The following is a 17,676-nucleotide window of genomic DNA, read 5'->3' on the forward strand; positions in this document are numbered from 1 at the left end:
GTGGCAAAGCAGTGCCCCAGTCACACTTTTGACTTACTCAAGTAATAAGAATAGAGGCTAGAATGTAAACGCAAAAATTGAAAAGGAGAGAGACACTGAGATGCTGAGACCCAGGAAATATAAATGTATTATTATCTCAGCACTGATTGTTTATTTAGCATAGAAAACCCTTTGGAAAGGGTGATATTTCCTCTTAGGATGGCTGACGACCTTATAGGCACTCCAGTTGTCAAAGAGCTGGTTATGCAGGTAAGAAACGGGGCCAGTCAAGCCCAAGTTACCTTGCAACATGCCATCTGCGCTCCACCAATAAATGGATGTCCTCAATTCTTCTGTTGTTGGCATAGTGCAAACGTTTGGGAAGGTGCTGCTTCATGTAAGGCTTAAAGTGCTGATCTGGTTTTTTACACTGAAATGTAAATGAAAATTGGAGTTTAGACGGAGTGTCTTCTAGAAAAAGGTGTGGATAGTCTCTCTCTAGAAAGCTGAAGGAAGTTTTAAGCCAAAGAAAAGATTAGTGAATAAATGGAATTTGTTACCCCCTTTCAAATAATATAAACTGGAAACAAATAGGTTCAAAGAGGATCAGGTAACTTTGGAGATGGAAGGCTACCGTCAGAGGGGAGTAAGGCATTTTTAAGATACACTCCGACTCACTAAAAGCAATTCAAGCTCCAAGCCCTTTCCCAGTAGCTTCAATCAAGGTGTGGGGGGTGGAAAGAAAGGGAGGTGGACACATGTTGAGGCCCATGTGATTACATCCTCATGTGCTTTTAAGGACTCTATCCTGGATGGGGGAGTGATGGAACAGGGTGGTGGGCAGATCTGGTTCAGAGAGAGTAAGGATTTGTTTAATCTTGAATGAATACTGTTCAGTACTAATGAGGAAAGATCAAATATTGTCTGTTTGTATCATTGCCAAGACCATTAGGGAGCCTGCAGCTGTCCACAGGCCAGGAGTTTTGAAAGCTCTAAAGAGAACAAATACACAGGATACAGGGCAATGGGGAAAGTGCTCCTCCCGCCCCACAGGGGAGGTGAACACAGGAGGTGAGCATGTGGAAGTTGCTCTAATAGCAGAGGCCTGGTCACGTGCAGTACTTACCGTGAGATTAGCAATAATGGCTTTAGGGTCATCTGTTCAAAGAGAGGAGAAAAATGTCAAAAAGAGATGATAAGAATCAATGAGAGGAATCATTTTTGCAGCAAGAGACTCAATCCTTTTTTACCCCACTTCCAGAAGGGCTGTCCCTTTAGTGTTTTGTTTAAAATATATTTACATTGCGTGTGGGTATTGAATATTTCAATAAGTAAAAAGCAGTTAAATAAGTGGCACAATTCATACAGTGAACTTCCCTGCTGGGTGTGGGTCTCTTCTTCCACAAGGGAATTCCTCCTTCCAGAGCATCAAGATGTGGCTGAGTAATTGCTCCTTTAAGTTATTCCAAATGGTCCCTCTAGAGCCTAGATTTAGTTTATTTGCAATTTAACATCAGGAACTAAACTGGGCATTTGGGGCTTTTCATATAACTTCCTATTTATCTGCGGATCTTTGAAACAAGCTATCATCCACTTTGAGATGAATGTCTAATCCATTGAGTTATGTTTTTTAGAGGGGATTTGGTTTCCTGGGTAATAAATATCATGGGTCTAATTACATAGGTAGCGGCCCCTTCCAGCCACAGGAACACATATGGATGCACCTCCTTTGTTTTCACTACCAGCAAACAAAGGATATTTTAGTCAATACGCCAAACTAGCTAAAAGCAAAACTATGTAAATGATGGCTGTGTATAAACTGTGGACAGGATTATATTATCTGAAGATCCCTTTGGCGGGGGTCGGGGGGAGAGAAAGAGGAGATTGTAGGTTAGTTGGACTTTGTTTTGTTTTCAAAAAAATCTGCCTTAGTATGTTATTATAGAATCAGTAGAAAGGAAAACAGAGTTCAGAAGAGGTACCAACTGTCATGACACAGCCCTCCCGGGAATATAAACATCAGTGGGACAGGTCATGTCCATCTCCTTTCCTGCTGTATCCCAGGGCCTGTGCACAGTAGGAACTCCATAAATGTTCAGTAATAGATATCCTATATAATAAAAGGGTAATATGCAAATTGACCCTAACAGCAGAACAACTGGGAATGACTGGTCACTATGACACACACTGACTGCCAAGGGGCAGTGCACTCCCACAGGGGGAGCTCTGCTCAGCCACAAGCCAGGCTGACAGCTGCCAGCACAGCAGTGGTGGCAGGAGTCTCTCCCGCCTCCTCAGCAGCGCTAAGGATGTCCGACTGCAGCTTAGGCCTGCTCCCCGCTTGCAAGTGGACTTCCCCCGAGGGCTCCCGGGCTGCCAGAGGGATGTGTGACTGCCAGCTTAGGCCCGATTCCCTGGGGAGTGGGCCTAAGCCAGCAGGTGGACATCCCCCAAGGGGTCCCAGAACTGAGAGAGGGCACAGGCCAGGCTGAGGGACCCCTCTAAGTGCACAAATTTTTGTGCACCAGGCTTCTAGTAAATAAATATTTGTTGAAAATGCATAAATAAGCTTGCCTTGTGATATGAACATATACAATCAAAGACAGAATCATAGTTCAGAACCATAGTTCTAAAGCTATGAAATCCAAAGCTAAAAAGTAGGATTCCATTCTACTTAAATTGGGGCTAAATTTTACTTGCATATTTTTATGGAAAGCAAATACAATTATATGCTGTGTAATGATGTTTCAGTCAACAATGGACCACATATATGACGGTGGTGTGACAGTGGTGTGCCATAAAGCCCCAGGGTGTAGCAAGCTAGGTCTGTGTAAGTGCAGTCTATGATGGCTGCATAATGATGAAACCACCTAACAGTGTATTTCAGAGTAGGTATCCCTGTTGTTAAGCAGTGTGTAACTGTAATGAGGGTAGCAATAATGGTTAACCCAAATTGTGTCCAGACCATGTGCACTCTGTCTGTAAGACTCTGCAGACACTTTCTCTCTGATCATTTCATGACAATTCTGGGAGGTAAGTGCTAGAACTTTCACTAAACCAATGGGCATTTAGAAGGTGGAGGGAGGGGCTTATATACTGGGACCCTACCACTGACTGAGCAAGCCATGCTTTGGACCTCTTTACTCTGTGGCCTCTTGACCACAGTTCTCTGCAGGACCAGAATAAGTTCATGTTCTTTGATAACGAAGGAAAATAAAGAGGATGGAAAGTCACAAATGCCCGAGGCCACATTTGGGACACAAATCCATCATTTCCGACGTACTTGGTCCTCTCATGCTAACAGTTCTCACATTGTGTGAGTAGAAGAGGCCCCCAGCACAGCATAGTGGTTAAGAATCAGAGAATCTGGGTTTAAATGTTGGCTCTGCCACTTACTGTCATACTCTAAGCCCATTTCCTCACCTCTCTATGAGCCTTGATTTCTACTGTCTGTAAAAGGGGACAATAATACTTATCACACAGGGCCATTGGGAGGATTAAATAAGATGGTGCATTGATTTAGCTAAAATAGTGATGCCACTAAGACATCATCGTCATAGCTAACATTTATTTGGTTGGACTGCCTGCTAAACACAAATCTAAGTGAGATGTAATCTTTCATTTACTCTTCCCAACAATCCTTATTTTGTAGATGAGGAAACTGAGGCAGAGAGGGTTTAAGCAGCCCACCCAAGGTCCCAGTGAGCCCATGGCTGACCAGAGATTTGAGCCCAGACATCCTGTCACCATTGTCTGTGCTCTAACCACCACTCTAATGCCTCTCATAAAATGAAATCACATGTACAAAACAATTATTTGGTAGTTATCGTTTCTTCCCCCTATAACAACCTCCCCATTACATTTATTGAGGTCTGAGATATCCTTCAAAATAGATAAAAGCATTTGTGCATAAGTGCTGCAAGGCAAATACTAACTCAACAGGTGCCCTAGTGACTTATACCCTGTCTCTGGAGAGGACCTGCCCACGTCAAGTGGGCAGAGAAGGGAGGATGTGGAGGGCAGAAAGGACATTAAAAAGAGAGGGCGGAAACACTGATGCTTTGTTGATTTCACAACGTTGCCTGCAGCTGACCTTGGAACAGTTTCTGTTTGTGCTGACTCAAGAACATAGTTTGAGAAAAACTTAATTTTCCAAAGCTTTACGCTTGGTGCCAATGGTTTCTTATGCCCAAGGCTAAAAACTTTAAAAGTATCCCCCCCCCCCCCCCAATGCAGCATGTCTCCAATAAAACTATGGCCTTCCCAAAAACGAGGCAGGCAGCACCTAAAGCATCTTAGTTCATAAATTAAAGTTCTTGTCGGTGGTATCTCAGAACCTGAATGTGCAGAACATAAGTGATAAGATTATTCCTGTTCATTTCTAATCTTTCAAAGCAGCAGCCACTTCCCAAGGGCATAATAGTTTTTTCTCCTTGGGTTCTGTCAACCATTTTTAGACTCCTCTTCAACCGGACTTGCAGGAATGCTCAGGGTCTCCATAACCTTGTCATGGGCTCCCTAGCTCCAGCTCAAGAGCAAGCCTGAACCTCTTACTGAAAAGTTATTTTCTTGTAAACAGAAGTTTATGGTTATACACATGCCTCAAATGAAATGTATTTCTACATAATAAAAACAAGAGCAAATATTTATATAATGCTCCCACGTGCCAGCAACCAATCTAAGTGATATGCATAGATTCATTTTCACAACATCCCCAGGTGGTAGCTGTCAATTATCATTCCCATTGTTCAGATGCAAAACTGAGGCTTAGAGTTTAAATGACTTATTCATTCTAAATTTTTGCAGAGCCAGGATTTTTACCAAGGTATTCAGAGTAGCTTCAGAGAACAAACCTTTATAATATTACTGCTCCAACAACTTAGTATTTTAAGGATCAACTTACATTTGGCGTTATTGCTAAATTTGGGTCGAATTCTTCCTAGAGTTCCAGGCACTAAAGTAATATCATCCACATTGGTCAGGTAATTGCTCAAGAACTCGGTTCTATCACATGTGACGTCTTCCATTCCTACAGGGACGGAAAAAAAAGATTTTCAGGCAATCTTAAAATTAAAATCTTAACACTGCCACATCTTAATAACATCCAGGCATCTCTTTAATTAGTTTTTAACAGCTACATGCAAGGATCTCTCTCTTTTGAGATTTTTCAATTGACTTTGCATTTTTTTGATGCTTCTTTGTATAGTCTTTGCATCAGGCTTTGATTGAATAGTATCTTGCAGCGCTAGGTGGTTAAAAATGCATCATCTCGGGTGATAAGGACACATATGTAATACCTCAATCAATAAAGAAAAAATTTTTAAAAAATGCATCATCTCAATTATCATTTTATGTCATTCAGCAAGAACAGCAAGGAAAAGGAAGCAACCATAGTCTTTTTTTTTTTTAAATCTTTTTACACAATCCTTATGAAAAGCATCTTATTCTTTTTTTCCCACAGCTGGGAGTGGTGTAAATAACTAGAATATATAATTCCAAGTCTCTTTTACAAAATGTCATTTTCCAACCCTCTCTCTCTCTAATATATCTCCTGACTTGAGTACATAATCACCAGTCCTCACTCTGTCTCCACTGGTGGCCTTGGATGTAACTGACAAAACAATACTGGCAACAACAGATGAGAAAGAAAAATGTCATCTCCAATGACCACCCAAACCGAAGAACAAAACAACACTGAAAAGAGAAGTAAGACTGAAAACAAGTGGCAAACAACGTTATCAGTCAAAACTGAAAGTTAGCAGCTAGAAGACACAAAGGGTCTAGGTAGGGAATGTTTTTAACCAACAAATATCCCTCCAGACCCAAGGTTTGTTTCCTGCCGCGACAAGGATAATTTTTTGATCAATGTTTAAAATATATAAATAAAAACAAACTCAAGTCTTAGAATCATAGACCATGGAAGCTGGTAGAGACCTTTATTGTCATTTCAGAATGTATGAGATGACATGGAACTGCGAAAGTTTAATACATTGCTTTGCACAATCCATTCAATACATGTTCTCTAAGAGGGGAAAATAAGTGATTCTATAAAGAATGCCCTAAGGTTTTTGTAATAAACAATTATAACCCAAAGTGCCCTGGATCTAATAAAATTCAAATTATCACTTTCTGGGATCCCAGATCCAGACCTTTCTGTTTTATAAACAAATTGAAATGAAGAGAGAAAAAAAACAACATATCCCAATATAGTACAAGGGTACTATATCTTGCTCTTAACAGGAAGAAAAATAAAAACAATAAACAGCTACTATGTTCTAGTACAATGTTAACCCAGGAAGGGGAAATCTACAAAAAGATATTAATGGGAGATTGGAAGGATCTTCCATTTGTTACATTTCTACGAAGTCACCTACCCCACCTTAGTAGTGAACCATCACTCTCTCGCTTTTGAAAACCATATGGAAAGTGCTGAATCGCCATAATCCTTCACCCTCCAGACTAATCCCATGTAGGTGGCGCTAATGTTCTCATTCTACAGACGAGGAGGCTGAGACTTCGAGAGGTCACATAACGTCTGCCACATCAAATGGCTCTTAAGTGGTGCAGTGCAATATGAACACCAATGAAACACTGGACCATACTACTTTTTATGTAAGAGATGCTGTGGCTTCCCCAAACCAAAGCAATCTACTCATCTCAGAAGCCTACACAATGGCAACACAAGGTTTAATCTACCCAAGACTTTTACAATGCTCCATCAGGACCCATCTACTTCTTAAGACATCTGGCTCCAACATGTAACCAAATGCTCTTGAACCCTCTGGGCAACTTCAATTGAATCAGCTGTGTCCCATGCTCAAAAGTCTCGGTCCTATCTGAAGCTTTCCACAAGGTTAAACCTGTGGAGCATGATTTTGCAGAGGGTCACATTTAGTCCCTGCAAAAGAGCAAGTCAGTCCCACTGTTTTTGTTTTTGTTTTTTAAACCTTCTCACAGATCATCTAGAACATTCTGGAAAGAAAATTTCAGGCCCAGAGCAGAGCTGTTTACTAGGGAAATTTGCCTGTCATACATTCTTAACAAACTATTAAAGAGTCAACCAATGTTCCAGTTCCAGAAGAATGTAGCTCCATATTCCAGGGTCACTGTGTCAATTTAAGAGTTCTGGAATGTAGTAGCTACTTTCCGGAACTCAATCTGAGCACTTATGAAATAAGAAGGCTCTCTGAGGACTCCCTCCAGCCAGCCCTATAATCACATAATGTTTATGACATTCTTGATCACCTCAAAAAAGGGGCCATGAATTTTTCTACTTTACACTGTGATTTAGAAAAACTGCCTCTTCCTCTCTTTCAACTGTCTTCTCTACTAAAGCAGTGTCCTCTGGTTTTGTCTTGAATTCCCTCAGTGGGTGCAGAGACATATTTTTACTTATATGCCACTTTGACAAGAATCTTATGTCTCTGCCTCCTTATCATGCTTGGATTTACTTTTTAGTCTCATAAACCCTGTGGACTCCTTTTGGGGATATGGCTATCAGAGATGGGGGATTATTGTCTAAAATGTTATATTTACAGAGGAAGATATTAACATAACAAGCAAATTGCCTGCAACATTTTAATAAGAGAAAGGTTTCTGTAGAAAGGCTTTTCCTACAGAGAATAGGTAGATAGAGGAAGTGCCTGGTTTTGATCAAAATGAACTTGGAGTCACCTCAGGTCATCTCCTAGTTTGAGTCATGGTTTGATATCTTTCCCCATTCTGATGAAATGGGGAAGAGGTGAAGAGCACGACCTGGGATTCTGAGGGAAAAGGTTCCTTCCTTTCCTCTACACCATTGGAAACATTATCAATGACTCTATCCTATTAACAAAGAAGAAACAAAGCTTTACCATGGTCTCCAACGAAGATGACATTCACACAGCGATGCAGCTTCAGTTGTTTCAGGCCATCCATTAATTGCCCCACTGTTTTGTCAATTTCCCTCAGAGGATTTGTCATCTGGAAAAAGGAGCAAATTAGTCCTTACAAGTTGTTTTTCCTTTCAGTTTCTCATAGATCTTCTACTCCTAGAACATTCTGGAAAGAAAACTTCAGGCCCAGAGGCAGAGCTTTGTCTAGGGGGATTTGCCTGCCATTCGTGATGGAAAGCTGGTCTAAGCACTTTGTATTCTTTCAGGAGCACAAAATCTCCCCTCATCCAATCCCTTTCAAGATACTTTGATATAAAAAATATAAAAGAAATATTAAGGGAACTTTTTTTAAGAGATAAAATGCCTTTCTAAAATGTAACTATTTAAATCCAAGAATTCTGAGAGTGAGCAGAAAGTCAGATGATTGTTTAAGTCTCCTGTGCCCTAGGTGAAGTCACGTTAGGCACTGAATCACAGCAAGAAGATTTAGGCTTTGAACCACAGCAAGAAGACGAAGGCTAAGTGAATCAAAAGCAATTCTGAGGTTAAAGGTAATCTTCACTGGATGCTAAATTAGAACATCATTAACACAATGCAATCTATCTAATGTTCCAAGTAACTGTCAATTTCTGAGAATAATAGGTTCTTAATATAAGAACCTCTTCTACATATCAATTTAGTCCTTTTCAAGCTGATTTTGAGTAAAATAAGAATCTACAAGAGTCCTACCACACAAAAGTAAACCACTGATCTTATTTAGCCTAACAAAACCCCAAAAACTTAGTTCTCTGAAGAACATGTCCAAAGTCTAAGAAACATAATCCATCCCTTTTTTTCTTGCTTCAAATGAAAGTGTCTAACAGTATGAATGCTCCCACATACTAGTGGCCTCTCCTTCATTTTCATCTCTGCAACGGAAAGATTTTCAAGAACATCAGACAAAGACTTGACAGTACTTTAGATGAATTTTAAATCTTAGCTACAATTATACACATGCACTCAAAATGACTGAGATAAGAACAAAAGGGATCTACATATCATTTTTCATCCCGACACACAATATTATCTTCCATTAGCATCTTCTCAGATGACTCAAACCTTTCCTCATATCCTGTCACCAGTAAAGTCAGTTGTTAACTTGTTTTTCTTCATGATGGGAGTCAGTATTTCAAATTCTGTCCCAAGGAGGAAGTCACAAGTGATGATTTCAGAATGATAGATGCATAATCTGAAAGGGCTAACAGATGGGGGATTGAGTGGTATTTGCTTCTGAGAACACCATGCTCTCCTCTAAGAACTTTGCCTAGACAAAGAAATACTAAATATACAACATACATCAACCTCGACAATTACTTATTTTCCTTTAATAAACAAGACAACTTAGATAAAATGCAGAACCTACTTCTTAGGGATCAGTTCAGCCCATCATAAATGTGCCTTGGAGGTATCTGAAGGTTTTGAGAATATGAACCTCTAGGTTGCTACGAATATACTAAAAAGACTAGACATTACTTATTATCCCTATGTGAAAACACACAGAATTTTATCTACTCATTACTTCCTCTTTCTTTCTGTCTCAGCTATTCTCTTGTCCATAACCTAAGACCGTTTTAGAATTCTGAAACAGACCACAAATCTAAACCAATTTTCTATTGAGCTCTGATCTCCATTATCTTTGAAGAGTCCCCCAGATACTGTGCTGGGTTGTTTTCAAGAAGCACTGTGAACAAGTGGAAGCAAAGCCAGTAGCCTTCTTCACATTCACTGAAGCCTCAATGTAAATACTAGTTTTAAGGCAACTAACTCTAAAGAAAGTAGAAGGCTTTTTTTTTCCTGCCTTGCTGAAAGTTAAGGAGGTCTTCACATCAGTGTTAACCTCTGCAGGACCAGTTTCTTCTGGACTCAAAGGAAAGGATGATGCACCAGAGTTTTTCTGAAACTTATTCAGCTGAGTTTCCAGCCACGGTACTGAAGGAAATCTTCAGCTCAGACCTACCCGCCACAAAGCTTTGGAACAATAGATAAACTTACTTTGTCCTGACGCGTTTCCACAGCATAATGATCCATCCTATGTAATTTTCTTCTTCTTTTCTTTGGAGGAGCAACTGGTCTTTCCTGCCTCCTCTTAGGGATAACCTTCCTCTTAGGTCTCTTAGCCGGAGTAAGAGGTGAGCCATAACTACTCTCCTGTACTGGCGGATAGAGATGTGTGGACTCAGAAGTCGTCTGTCCCTCTGGGTCAGATAATAAAGCTCACACTTTGCCATCTGGGGTCAGTAGAGTCTTAGTGAGAAAAACTAAGGCTCCTTAAGTGAGAAAAAGTTGGTATGAAGGATTATTCAGGGATCTCTATCAAGAGAAACCCCCTAAATTGACCTTGATGCTGCTGTCACAGTCTCTTCACTGAGAACAAGCATATAATTTAAGAGAATCTGGCCATGTAAATGTCTTATGGCCGAGGAGCCTACTGATAGGCGTGGATACACCTGATGGTGACCTAGAATTGTGCATTTTAAAACTCCTGCTTTAGGGAGAGACTAGATCTTGGTTATGAAGAGCTCTCCATCTAAAAAGTACTAGCTGAAAACTAAATAGAATATTAGTTACGTGGTTATTTCAAGGTGACAGTGGGATTCATGTAGGTGGTTCCAGTTCAGAATCTGATAGTTATCTGTTCACACCACCAACTATATCAAAGCAAGTGTTCTTGGCAAGGAACAGGAAAAATTTTAAAACCAAGGATAAACTAAAACATAAATAATAAGCAATCCTCCTTGGTCATGAATGTACTTCCACAAATCAGGACTTTCAGCAGGAGAGAGAACTTGTCACTGACAATTTAGGTTTCTAATACAGAGAACCTCTAAGCCATGAGATAACCATAAATAGAACTGTCTTTTAAAAAAAATTCTCTTGTATAATTAGATAAAATGTAAAAAGTCATCAATATCTCTTCATCTTAGTACACATATCAAGAAAGAGTAAACTTATACTCTATCAGAAACCCATTTGGTGGGGAGTGGCACTACTATGCATCTTGTTGTGAGAATCTAGAGAGTAATAAATGCCAACACGTAAACTGAAAAAGGAACATAACCTTTTGGGACTTCCCAGATGCTGGAGAAAACCAGGCCCCTGATTTGCTGATGGTGCAAAGGTGAATTAAAGCAGCAAGCTCTGCTGTTTACCTAGCTGATTTCTCTTGGTAGGACTGTCCAGAGACTCATTCAGATGCAGGAAGGGGCAGAAGGAGGAACAATGTTAGTGTATCCACAGAAGAGGCCATCTGCCATGCGATTTCACTGTTCCCAGAGCAAGCAACTGCAAAGGCACTTCCATTTCTGTCTCATCCTCGCTCTCCAGCAGAGCGATTGAAAGACACAGCCCCACAGACTCTGGTTGAGTTTGGTATTATTTTTAAATGCTTCTAGTTTTAGGCAATTCTCCATGAGAAGAGAAGCAAAGGAGAAAGAGGGTTTCTCATTTCATGGTCACTGAATACATTCAGCTAGAGCTCAAGTCTGCCTATCAGACACTCGGCCATTTTGCAAGAGACCTCAACATTCCGAAGACTCTGAAGGCGGGCCCTTCCGATTGCAGCGGGTTAGAGGAGCAGCGGGAGGAACAGGATTTAGTCAAAATGAGTTTTCATCCAGTGATTATATTGCATATATTTCCTTCTTCGAATGTTAGAGGTAGATGGAAGCTAAGTGTTCACTGACCAGCCATACTTTAGTCTGACTTGAGAAGACTTAGCCTGAGGTTATTAAGAGGATGGGAGGAAGAGGGGCAAATTTCCCTGCTTTTCAGGATCCTTTGCCTTCTGAAGGTAGTCACTAGCCAGCCAAAGCTCTGCCTCTAGGCCTGGAAGAGCAGCCGAACGAGGGGTCACAGAGGAAGCATAGAAGGTCAAAAGAGAAAAAGGTTGCGCCAATAATCAAAAGCAAGCATATTTCTGAACATTCACCATTACACTACGAAACCAGGAGCAATAATACACCATTTCTTGAAACTATTAGCCCAATGTTTGGTCATCTAATTGAATAGTCTTTGAGAATGGTCCTGAAAAAAAAGTATACTCAATTAAGCAAGAAAGTACAAACTTCAACTGTGTATAGCACAAACCATTTTGCTAGGCTGAATCATTTCAATGAAATTTCAAACGCAAGATAATTTCTCATTGATGGAAAAGATAGCACGTACCTGATTTTAATAACAATATTGCAGCTAATATAATCTTTACATGCACAATAAATGTATATGATGGATGTATAGGTATATAAACCAATTTAGTCTATAACAGAAGAGAGATTTTGCTGGCTTGCTTTGGTTTTGTGTTTTAAAGTATAAACTGTCTTTATTTTCTTTCAGTTAAAAATAAGATTCCTAGAACCAAATAAAAAAATATTAACATCTGGAAATATCCTTTGTATTAGGAGAAGAAAGTGGCCAGGTTACTAGGTTATCATAACTGAAGACATATTCCAATAGATCTAATTCAGACTGTTTTACCCAGTAAATATGTGAGTATATCCTAGTTACAAGAAGTATTAATACTAAAAAGAACATAGTATTCCTGAATACTTCCAACTCTTAATTCAAAGAATGGTACAAGAAAAATCTGTTTGTATATTTATGAGCAAAATGAGCATAAACCCATCATTACAGCAAATTAAAACATTCTATATTATGCTTCATTTATCATTGCTCAGTACATTAAAAAACTTTTTAGTTTATTTCTTAAAGCATACACACATACACTAAAGTGAGTAATCATAACTGAACTACACATATTAGAAATCCAGAGAGTTCCATTAAAAAAGAATGCTTATTACTAACCCATACAACTTTTAAGAAAATGAGGATTACAAGAGCTTACTGTAAAAAGCCAAGTTCTGACATAAAGAGTCTTGTATAATTTGAACATAGCTATTAACTGACCACTCTGCTTATCTCCTGGCCTGAAGGAGGGTTAAGTGATTCCAGGGGAAGAGCCCTGGTCTGGGAGTTGGAAGTTCTGAGGTTCTCTCTCTAAGGTCACTTATCAGCCGTGCAACGTGAGCAGCCCTAAACCTCCGTAAGTTTCAGCCTCATGCTTTTAAAAGCATGGTTATACCAAGTGGCTCCCACATCCCTATTTTGCCTATGCCACAGGGTCTTTCGGGGGGGTATCATTATCTATTTAAAGTCGACCCTTTAAATAGGGCACATGGAACTGCTTAGAGGTTTTTTTGTTTTTTAACATTTTCACAAAATGTGGTTCCATTTGTTCACTTTAATCTCAAAGAAAGACATCCTAAGATAAAACAGCCAGGCTTGCTCTGGCAAAAAATAAGTTTGTGTTTCATGCATGCAGATGTTTATCTCATTTTATCATTTGTGTTTCATAATCATGCAACACTGGTTGAACATCAAAGGGATAGGAATAAGAGCATCAGACTTCTATGACTTCAATGATTTAAGGCAAACTAAGAATGGTTTTTAATAGCCATTAGTTTCCAGTGCTTAAAAAATCACCAGTGACATAATGTGAATGCACTCAGAAATACTTATGGCTCCCTGCTATTTACTGTCTTTGCTTAAACAGGCTGCACTTTGCTAAAAATATTTAAAATAAGTATTATCCGTATTACAGCTATCCTACTCATCCTTATGCTGAACACAATGAACTTAATTATAGCCAACAGTGTTGTCATGGCCTAACAGGGAATTGAAGGCAATTGCCATTAATAATGTTTTTAAATGATTTCTCAACCAGAATCAAGTTTTATTATGTTGGTGTAGTCCTCATCACTCTACTAAGAATGAGTAGTGGGAAATATTGAAAATATTAAAAGGTTTAGCTTTGCAAATGTCATGGAATTTTTAAACGATAATTGCTGAAACACTGGAAGATTTCCATCTGTAGATGAAAGAGGAAAATAATAACATCACCATCCTCTTCCCCTCCTGAATTTGAAGTTATACTGGCTATTACATTACAAACAGATTGTCTTCTACCACATATTAGTGTTTGATAAAGGGTGTCACATTGCTCTGCTAACTAGATTCATTCAACAGTATTTTTCTCCATTAAGAACTTATTTCATTCTTGGAAGTGATGGACATGTTCATACTCTCGATCGTGGTGATGGTTTCACAGGTTTATGCCAATGTCAAAATTTATCAAATAAAAAGTTTACAAAGCTGTAACATATGCCTGGTTGATTGTAGCTGACGTACCCCATCTGAACTGCATAATAATTTTAATGAAGTTGAAAGTCAGTTGCAATGTTTTATGCTGCAGGTTTTATCTCCAGATTCCTTTTCATTCCTGTCCCAGTGATGGAAAATGCCAGCCCTTCCCCCTCCTTCACCCTTTACTCATGCCTTCAAGGCTGGACTATACCACTCCCTTCAACTCCAAGTTTAAAATCTATTTGAATATCAAATCAATCTGAAATAAAATCACTGCAAGAGAAACAAGTATGTTGAAGATTTCTTAAAACTATTTTAGTCTTGTAATTCTTTGACTATGTATAAGCCTTTCAGATACATACACCCTGAGAGACTTTGTACAAATCATGAAATAAGGTCATAGATCAGGTAGCCCAGGGACACAGGTTCCCTGAAGGCAGATGGTAAGCTACTAACCTCAGGGCCAAAAGGGCCATATTTGTGTCCAGATAAATCAGGTTGCTCTGAATAGAAGGCATAGACTGAAGGCCTAGAGGAAAATAGGAAGGTTCAGAATCTCCCCCAAACCACATATAACAAAGAATATCCAACATCCTTACACATTTTTTTTTAAATCCTCTCATATCAGGTTAATCTCCCAACAACTATTAATCTTACCATGGAAAACATCACATTCTTGTTTTTTGTTTTGTTTTGCTTTCTATTGCTTCCACATCCACCACTCGCAACACCTCCAATACACACCACCACCACCACCACCACCACCACCATAATGAAAGAGGAACATAATAAAACATCACCATCCCTTTGATTCCTGAAGGCAGTAACTGCCTGGTGCCGCCCCCAGGGATCAAAATTCACAAAGAGAAAAAAAGTCACAGAGAAAAATCTGAACACACACTCAGGTCTTTGATCCTCAAGATAATATAGCCCAGTGACAATTCGCAGGGGCCACGCAATCAGCAGCTCCATTAAAGGGAAAAGTCAGTCTTACTGCTTCCCCAATCCTTGGAATGCAGTTGGTTCATTTATCCAAGCCAGGAACTCCCTTAAAATATGTGGTAGAGGCCAGGATTAATAGATGTAGTAATCCATGTAATTAAATGCTCCCCAATAACCTAGTCTATTGTATCTTCTTAGGGAAGTAAGGCTTAAGGCTAAGAACCACAAAACTTAATAATACCAAACCTTGGTTGTGCTTCTATTCCACAGCCTGTTTTGTTTTGTTTTGTTTTGTTTTGTTTTTACCCAATTCTAACCTAAGATTAAAATATACGGAGGAAAGGGAAAGAAAAATCAGTAAGAGGGAAACAGATACCTTTCGTTGTCTGGCAGGGTGAGCCACTGCAGTATGGTTAATATTCTCCGCTCGTGAGGGATGACCCTGGAGAGTAAAACAAGCAAAGCATGATGGGAGTTTTGTACGGTAATAACCAAAACACGTGGGAGTTTTGTAGGGTATTATCAAGAAAGCATAATGGGAGTTTTGTAGGGTAATAACAAGCAAAGCATGATGGGAGATTGCGTGTCAACAAGCTCCAGCCTGTTGAGCACTTGCTCTTGCACCCAGGCCAAGTGCTCTCTAATTACCACCATCTGTTTTCACTTCGTTGTCGTAAAAGAGCCTCATTCAAATTAGTGTTAGAACTTCCATTTCCACTTGCAACATATTACATTGCTCAACCACAAAGGAGACTGGAAACTGATTCACAATCAAATGAGGAACCTGCCTTGCTGATCAGAGACTAGGCTGCAGGCAGAAAGGACCCAGGGCTCAGAATCTTTGCCATTTAGTGGGTAAAGCTGTTAGCTGTGGCCGCAGAAGGACCAGGATTTACATCCTCAAGCTGCCTTTTCTTTTTTTAAATTGATTTTGGAGAGAGAGAGAAACACCAATTTGTGGTTCCACTTATTTAAGCATTCATTGGTTGATTCTTATATGTGCACTGACAGGGGATCAAAAGCACAACCTTGGGATATCGGGATGAGCTCTAATCAACTGAGCTACCAGGCCAGGTCCAATCTGCTTCTGGAAGGTGGTGTGACTTTTCTTGACTTCTAAGCCTCTTTGACCTCTTTTGGCCTCAGTTTACTTATCAGTAAAATAAAGATAATAGCAAAACACCCTGCACTAGCTGGCTGTAAAGATGAAATAAGACAAGATAGGCAAAGGGCATGTACAGTTTCTAGCCCCTCATAGGTATAAAAAGAAGCCTTATTTTTATTAATGATCAGAATTAGTTATCGTACTATCTCTAAACACACACACACACACACACACACACACACACACACACACACACATATATATGCCTTTGGAAACATGATTTAATCTGAATCTTTACGTTCCCCCTCCACAAATAAGGGGTTTAGAAAGGCATTCTTGAAATTCTCTTCGGGCTCTATAAAAATCTATCAGGAATGGGCACATATAATTACGAGCCTGACAAAAAGGGTATAATCTTCATCCACAATGACTTTTGTGTTTTAAGTCTCATTCTTCTGTTGAAATGTAATTACCCTAAATCTGGCACTCGCCTAAAGAGCTCTTGGCTAACATGACAGCAATGCATCCTTGGGGAAGTTTCCTTCAGGTGCTCACAAGCTGAGTGATGTCTTTATTCATAGGGAAATGTGCTTATTCTTTCCTAGCAAGGAGCACAGTATGCTTTTCTGCTCCAACATCCAACACTGGACATTAGAGCATGTTTATGATGAATTCAAATTAAAGCTCAAGTTTAACTGTGGTTAGTAAAAATCACTGTGGCCAAGAGTGAGCCATAGTGTAAACTGCAGTCTCTGGGTGATAATGATGTGTCAATGCAGACTCATCACTCATGATAAATGTACCACTCTGGTGAAGGATGTTGATAATGGGAAAGACTATGCATGAGTGGGGGCAGAGGGTATATAGGAAATCTCTATACCAACTGCTCAATTTTGCTGTGAACCTAAAACCTTTCTTAAAAACTATTTAAAATGTATCCTGGAATGTTGGGTGAGCCATTTAAACATTTACTCCTTGTGGATGTGAGCATGAGAGAGCATGGAGAAAGACAAATTTTCAGAGCCATGGTAGAAGTCTGGAGTTGGCGGGATCTCTAAACAAGCAGCCTCCCCCATCCCCACCCGCACCCACTCCAGCCTTCTCTGATAGACTAGGGATTTTCACTTCTCAGGGGTCTCGCGCTGTCTAACCCAGCGGTTCTCAACCTGTGGGTCGCAACCCCTTTGGGGAATGAACGACCCTTTCACAGGGGTCGCCTAAGACCATCCTGCATATCAAATATTTACATTACGATTCATAACAGTAGCAATATTACAGTTATGAAGTAGCAACGAAAATAATTTTATGGTTGGGTCACAACATGAGGAACTGTATTTAAAGGGCCAGAAGGTTGAGAACCACTGGTGTAAACCATCCTACTCAGAAAATCATGTTTACCATAAAATAAGTCCTCATTCAAGCAAATTCCAATTGAATAAATGTGACCTCGTTTATTATATCTTATAATTGAATTAGAAATAGGCATAGCAAAGTCAGGTTAATCACATAAGAGATTTAATTTGTCAGCCTTAGAAATCCCCAGAACAAAAGAATTACGTATTTTGAATTCTTTCCTAATTAAAAAAAAAAAAAGCAAAT

The 17,676-nt window shown here is 39.6% G+C and overlaps 1 protein-coding gene across 6 annotated transcripts in view; it reads right to left on the reverse strand.

Annotated features, from left to right (window-relative positions):
- Window positions 1-17,676, reverse strand: part of ENPP2 (ectonucleotide pyrophosphatase/phosphodiesterase 2) — a 77,206-nt gene that overhangs the window by 27,591 nt on the left and 31,939 nt on the right. For 4 of the 6 annotated variants that reach the window (XM_036338138.1, XM_036338136.1, XM_036338137.1 and 1 more), the window contains exons 10-16: window positions 15,349-15,414; window positions 14,487-14,559; window positions 9,885-10,040; window positions 7,833-7,941; window positions 4,883-5,008; window positions 1,106-1,137; window positions 282-409 (exon numbers count right to left, since the gene is read on the reverse strand). In XM_036338138.1, coding sequence (XP_036194031.1) covers window positions 282-409; window positions 1,106-1,137; window positions 4,883-5,008; window positions 7,833-7,941; window positions 9,885-10,040; window positions 14,487-14,559; window positions 15,349-15,414 — 690 coding nt within the window. The remainder of the gene's footprint in view (window positions 1-281; window positions 410-1,105; window positions 1,138-4,882; window positions 5,009-7,832; window positions 7,942-9,884; window positions 10,041-14,486; window positions 14,560-15,348; window positions 15,415-17,676) is intronic. The other 2 variants (XM_036338139.1, XM_036338140.1) reach the window with 1 other exon arrangement.

This window comes from Myotis myotis, unplaced genomic scaffold (genome assembly GCF_014108235.1).
Source record: "Myotis myotis isolate mMyoMyo1 unplaced genomic scaffold, mMyoMyo1.p scaffold_m19_p_16, whole genome shotgun sequence".
Taxonomy (NCBI): Eukaryota; Metazoa; Chordata; class Mammalia; order Chiroptera; family Vespertilionidae; genus Myotis; species Myotis myotis.